This window comes from Uranotaenia lowii, chromosome 3 (assembly GCF_029784155.1).
Source record: "Uranotaenia lowii strain MFRU-FL chromosome 3, ASM2978415v1, whole genome shotgun sequence".
NCBI classification, from domain to species: Eukaryota; Metazoa; Arthropoda; class Insecta; order Diptera; family Culicidae; genus Uranotaenia; species Uranotaenia lowii.
Window position 1 is genome coordinate 166,930,422 of NC_073693.1, and position 6,656 is coordinate 166,937,077.

Consider the following 6,656-nt stretch of genomic DNA (forward strand, 5'->3'; position numbering starts at 1 on the left):
GACGAATTGACCACAACAGGACTGGACCTGCTGCGGGAAGTACGTGGAGCCCAGGAACAACTTGGTCTGCAGTATGTTTGGCCCGGTAGAGATGGAGCAATCCTTACCAAGCGGCGTTCCGATTCAAAGGTCGAGATTGTTCGTGCTAAGGAGGATTTAGTGAAGCTTGAACCACCAAAATCTAAGCGGGCTCTCGAGATCTCCAACCTGGATATTTCCCTGCAATCATCGTCCATCGTCGAACCCCCCAACAAGCGTCGATAATAACAAAAATCTCTGTAGCAAATAGTCTTTTTCTTCAACAATGTCTACAAGTGCGAATAATAACTTTTTATATGAGTGTTTTGATGATTTTCTAAAAAATAAATATAAAGTAGTATATGATAAGGGTTTGAAATTACTCCAATGGAATATTCGTGGAATGAACAATATTGAGAAGTTCGACATACTCAGAGACCTCCTAGATAGGTACTCTAAAATTATTGACATAATTGTGGTGGGTGAAACATGGGTAAAATCAGGCGACACACAGTTATTCACAATAAATGGATTCGATGCAATATTCTCTTGTCGCGAGACATCGCATGGGGGATTGGCCGTATACACACGTAGCGATTTAAACGCTGACACCGAGGAAATAGAGGAGGATGAAGGTTTTCACTACATACGAATACGTATCCCCTTGGGTAATAGCTCGCTACTTCTACACGCTGTATATCGTCCACCTGTATTTCGGTTCGCCAATTTCGTAGAGAAGCTGGAAAGTAAGCTGGCCAGTAATATTAAATGTCTTGACTCGATTCTACTCGGAGATACCAATGTGCCAGTCAACATGTCTAATAACACCGTCAGAGAGTACACGAGGATCCTGGAGTCACACAACATGTTCGTTGTTAATAATGCTGTAACCCGTCCGGCCAGTGGGAATATACTCGACCACGTTGCTTGCTCTCAGAGTATCATCGGCTCGACAATAAACGAAACCATTTGCATGGATACAAGCGACCATAGTATGATCGTTACCACACTGTCAACCAGTTCCGATAAAAAGGCCCAATCCCTGAGCAAAAGCATCGTCAACCACCAGCAGCTGAACACTGAATTTGCAGAAGCCTTGATGAACATCCCAGAAAATCTATCCGCAAATGAAAAAATTGTTTTTATAGTTGACACATATAATAACACTCGAAATCGCGCCACAAAAACAATAACAGTGAAAGCAAAAGTGAAGAGGAATTGCCCGTGGATGACCTTCGACGCTTGGAACCTAATATCAACTAAAGACAAGATCTGGAAGCACTGTAAACGGAATCCTGCGGACGAACAGTCTAAAGCTGCCCTGAAACTTATCTCTAAAAGGTTGTCAAAACTTAAAAGCCACTGCAAACGGACCTACTACTTTCGACTTATGCAAACGGCAACCCCGAAGCAATCCTGGAAATTCCTAAATGAAGCCCTGGGTCGTAACACCAAAGAACACAACCCCATCACCCTCAAGTTTGGCGATGAAGTACAAACCGATCCAGCCCAAGTATCGAACAGTATCAACGAGTACTTTTGCAACGTGGGGCCTCAATTGGCTACAAATATCGTCAGCACCAGAGATATTCAACAGTTCAATGCTATTCGTTCGCATCCGCCCTCCCTGTTCTTGAGACCGGCATCTGTTGCAGAGGTTCTGTTAGAGATCAGTAACCTTGACACCAACAAATCATCTGGTCCAGATAATATTTCCGTAGCTACAGTGAAAGCCCATCACTTGGCTTTTTCCAACATCTTGACAGACATCTTCAACGAAACAATCGAAACTGGTGTCTATCCTGATGCATTGAAACTAGCCCGCGTAACTCCTGTCTTCAAGTCAGGTGACAGATCAAATGTATCAAACTACCGTCCAATTTCAACGCTCTCTGTCTTGAATAAAGTTATTGAAAAACTACTCGTCACTCGAATGAATGAATATTTAACTAGATATGACCTCATAAGCCCACGCCAGTATGGTTTCAGAAAGGGATGCAGCACTCTAACTGCAACAACCGAACTTTTGGAGGACGTGTACGATGATCTGGATAACCGTAGATATGCTGGTGCCCTATTTTTGGACCTGAGGAAAGCGTTTGACACCATTGATCATGCCTTGCTGTTACAGAAATTGGAATGGTATGGATTACGTGGACAACCCCTTCGGCTTATCGAAAGCTACTTAACATCTCGCCAACAATTTGTTTCCCTCAAAGGAGCTTCAAGTAGTAAAAGATTCATGTCAACGGGAGTACCGCAGGGAAGCAACTTGGGCCCGCTGTTGTTCTTGATATTCATCAACGATCTCCCTCTGTTGAATCTGCACGGCAAAGTTCGGCTCTTTGCCGACGACACATTGATATCGTACAGCAATTCCAATCCTCTCCAGATAGTGGAATGGATTGGAAACGATCTGGAAATCCTTCAGCATTACTTCGACTGTAATCTTCTCTCGTTAAACTTGTTGAAAACTTCGTACATGCTGTTCAATTCTGGTCGTCGCTCCATACCTCAGCTGCCAATAATCCGTATAGGCAACACTCTAATTGAACGAGTGAACGAGTTTAAATATCTAGGACTACATTTCGATGATACCTTAAGCTGGGCAGCCCATATAGAGCATCTTAAACGAACACTCGCTCCGGTCGTTGGTGCCATATGGAAAATTTCTGCGTTCATTCCAACCCACTGGCTGAAAAATGTATATTTTGCGCTGTTTCACTCGAGACTACAATATCTGGTGTCACTATGGGGTAAAGCCTGTAAAAGCCGCCTAAGGGAGTTACAGGCCATGCAGAATAGAGCGCTAAAGGCTGTCTTTAGATTGCCGTATTTGTACCCTTCCGAACTGTTATATAGTATGGACGATTCAGTACTTCCCATACGAGGTGCCCAGGAATTTCAAACTCTGGTATATACCCACAAACTCCTAACAAGCAGGGATTCCCATCACAACATGCACTTCGAAAGAATGACGTCTCACCGCTCGTCCAGAAATGCAAATCACCTTCGTCTGCTCAGGGTTAGAACAGAATTTGGAAAGAAGAAACCCAGTTACTTCGCAAGTAAACTATACAACAATCTACCAGACACATTAAAGCAATGCCCAACGTCCTCCCGTTTCAAATCACAACTGCTGTCGATCTGCAAGCAAAACATCCATCGTTTCCTCCGCTAGTATCTTCTTGCCACATAGCTAAAAAAATTGTTATTCTTTTTATTCTCGCCCCTCCACCCAGACCACCGCCGCCCACAAGCCACTCCATCCAGCCGCCACCGCCAATCATCAAAACACCTCATCACCCTCCACCGCCACCACCACAACGCTGCAAACTAATGAATATACCACAACTCTATATTAAAAAATTGTGAAATAGCCTACGAGTAGTCCCTACCATTCCTTCAAAGAGCGATAATTTGTTCACTGGAATGGTTTTACATTTTGTGAAAAAAAAAAAATTGTATTGAAATGAATTGTTAAACTGTTTTGATAGGGTTTTGTGCCTGTTGGAGAAGAGGCTTGGAATAAGCTTAACTCCACTGGGCTTTCCCTATCCGAGGAAAAAATAAATAAAATAAAATAAAAAAAAAAAAAAAAAATAAAATAACCTTACAACATTTTTAAATTACAGTCAATTTGGATTTCAGGATTCAAACAGGGTATTTTACCATTTCAATAATCGTTTGGTTCTGAATTATAAATATTTTTTTTGTGTGTCTCATAATTACTTTTTTCAGCCTTTTCGAACAATGTATATTATTATTTTTTCCGTGTAAGCGTTACGCGCGTTACAATCGGCAGTTGTCAAAATGCTTTTTTCTTTTCTCCTTTCCATTTTCGTTAAATTTGCGGCTTTCTCATCATTTTGTTGGCGTTGAAAATTTGTAGCCGAACGTTGATTTATGAAAACTGCTTTTAAATCGTACTGATTGTGACTTAGATACCGAAAATTGGTTTCGGACATTAATCCGTACCGGTCGAGTGTGTTTGTGTCCAGTTTTGTTACTTCTAGAGAGGATTACAAGTTGAGCGAAAAGTTTTGACAAATTTGCATTTGTGGGATTATAACTGAGTGGGTTTGTTGGCGAATGCCGAGCAAAGATGGCCGATGGCGTGGATATTGATTTGTATGCCGATGATTTAGAACCGGATTTTACTCAAACTAACGTAAGTCTTGTGACGATCAAATTTATATATTGTTACACCGTTCGCTTATTTTGCAGGACGATTTTGGTGCCGAAGGAGGTGATTTATATGATGATGTTATAACCCCATCTGGTGACCATGGGCGGAACAATTCCGGAAGTGGGGCTTCTTTGGACAGAGATGGCATCGACAGTAACGGTACTTATCAGCATCACGGTTCCAGCTCGATGGGCCACATGTCCCGTAGACATCAACTGTATATCGGAAACCTTACTTGGTGGACCACTGATCAGGACATTGCGGATTCCATTGGGGATGTTGGGGTTGGTGATTTCCAGGAAGTGAAGTTTTTCGAAAACCGTGCCAACGGTCAATCGAAAGGTTTTTGTGTTGTGTCATTGGGCTCTGAAAACAGCATGCGCTGTGTAATGGATCGGCTGCCGAAAAAGGAACTCCACGGTCAGAATCCAGTGGTTACATTGCCAACCAAACAGGCATTGAACCAATTTGAAAGCCAGCAGAAGACTAGGCCAACTCCACCGGCACAAGGTCAATCGAACGGTCCAAGACCGCCGGCTCCCAATATAGGCATGGGAATGGGAATGGGCCCTGGACACGGAGGCCCTCATGGTGGCCCTGGAGGCCCAGGAGGTCCTGGTCCAAATGGCCCCGGTGGACCTCCTAGAATGGGAATGGGTGGTCATAATATGCCCCCTGGAATGATGCCACCACATAACCATCCAATGCAAGGACCGATGCATATGCAAGGTCCTCCGGGACCCGGTGGACCCCCGAGACCTCAGGTAGTTCGATAAACCGAATGAAAGTTGTCAATAAGATAAAACATTATTTTGTTTCTGTTTTTTTAAAGGGCCCTCCAATGCATCAAGGAAACGGACCGCCACCTCAAGGTATTCCACGCTTTCAGAATCAAGGCCAATGGAATGGACCTCCAAGAATGGGGGGTCCCAGACCTGGAGGTCCAGGTGGTCCTGGTCCAATGTCCCATAGACCGCAAATGGTAAATAAACCGCTTTACCCATCACAGAGATCACAGAGATTCATGGATGTAAATATGTCTTATAAACTCATTGTTATCGAGCTCATCACTTTTCAACGAGTGTTGTTAATCCACGAATGAATTTTATTGACTTACTTCTTCTATTAACTTATTTTTTTCAGTATCAGGGACCACCATCCCGTGGACCAGGGGGACCTCGACCTGATTGGAACAACGGACCACCTATGCATGGACCAGGTTTCCCGCCTGGGCCTCCCGGACCACGCCAAGGTCCACCTCATGGACCCTCTCGCGGTCCTCCGATGGGTCCTGGTCCGCAAGGTCCGGCCCCTCATGTGAATCCAGCGTTCTTTAATCAGGGTGGAGGTCCTCCTAATCATCCTAACGGCGGGCCGGCTGGCCACATGCCACCATCAGGACAAGGTCCTCCACCGCACTTCAACCCTCAGGGTGGTGCTGCACCCCGCGGTCCTTGGCCTGGGCCCGGAGGAAAACCACCGGCAGGTCCATTTCCCGAACATCCCATCGCACCGCAGCTGAGTGAGGCGGAATTCGAAGAAATTATGACGAGAAACCGCACTGTTAGCAGTTCAGCCATAGCCAGGTAAAAAAATTATCTACAAGATATTGAAAATTCTGTGACGTTTCGAAAATGTTTTGCACTTCTCAGTGACCTTGGATCATTGAGAATAATGTTTAAGAAAATGTCATTCAATCGTTAAACGCATATTGTGTTCGTGTTTTAAGTATTGCTATGAACTTGTTTTCGTTGAAATATTGTTAAATTTATGTGTAGGTATATTTTAATTTGGATAACCAAAGCAGAAAAAATGCTTTCAATGAAAGGAAACATTAATGTTATTGAAATATCAAATATACTTTAGTTGACATTTTGAAAAAAAAAGTTTAAGGGGTTGTCTATCAGTCAAGACTGCAAATTTAACGTAGAACTACCAAACAATGTCTTTTGTCGCTGTATTTCTAGTAAAAAATCAGCGTGCGTGAGAGATGTTCAGTCAAAAGTATTTAAATTTGTTTCCGAATCAGCCAGTCTCACAACAGGCGAATTGCGTTGTCAAAAAAAAAATGAATGACTATTCGATAATAAATAATTTAGTTTATTCTCAGTTGTTTTCTCTCTTCTGTAAATGCAGAAAAAAGTCAAAAAGTAATTAAAGTCTAACCCGATTCAAATTGACATAACATACGTGCACTTCTACTCTGATAAAAAGTTGACGAACAACTAGCGAAAATCGTCTAATAGTAAATAAATCGAATGCCATAATGCTGGTAAAGTGTCAAAAATAAAACCTAAAAAAAAGTCTTATAGTAAAACAAGTAAATTATACAGGTTGATAGTAAAAGCGTTTTTGTTTTGCACTAGGTTACTGCCAGTTGCGCACTTTTTGCTGTTTTCCTGTTTGTTTATACGTTCAGTTTTGCCCTGGCGGTGCCTCAGAAAGTGGA

At 42.8% G+C, this 6,656-nt stretch overlaps 1 protein-coding gene across 2 annotated transcripts; it reads left to right on the forward strand.

Moving 5' to 3' along the window:
- Positions 1-3,878: 3,878 nt before the first annotated feature.
- LOC129754914 (cleavage and polyadenylation specificity factor subunit 6) lies at positions 3,879-5,797 on the forward strand. Of its 2 annotated transcripts, none has more exons than XM_055751179.1 (4): positions 3,879-4,189; positions 4,246-4,971; positions 5,040-5,237; positions 5,351-5,797. In XM_055751179.1, the coding sequence occupies exons 1-4, from the start codon at positions 4,124-4,126 to the stop codon at positions 5,795-5,797; spliced, it is 1,437 nt and encodes a 478-aa protein (XP_055607154.1). In that variant the 5' UTR covers positions 3,879-4,123. The 2 variants fall into 2 exon arrangements, with proteins under 2 accessions (XP_055607154.1, XP_055607155.1); XM_055751180.1 differs by having other exon boundaries at positions 5,040-5,189.
- The last annotated feature ends 859 nt before the right edge of the window (positions 5,798-6,656 follow it).

Coding starts and splice junctions, on each gene's coding strand:
- LOC129754914 (XM_055751179.1), top strand. CDS start 4,124: ATGGCCGATGGCGTGGATATTGATTTGTATGCCGATGATTTAGAACCG. Junction 4,190..4,245: donor CGGATTTTACTCAAACTAAC/GTAAGTCTTGTG, acceptor CTTATTTTGCAG/GACGATTTTGGTGCCGAAGG. Junction 5,238..5,350: donor GATCACAGAGATTCATGGAT/GTAAATATGTCT, acceptor TATTTTTTTCAG/TATCAGGGACCACCATCCCG.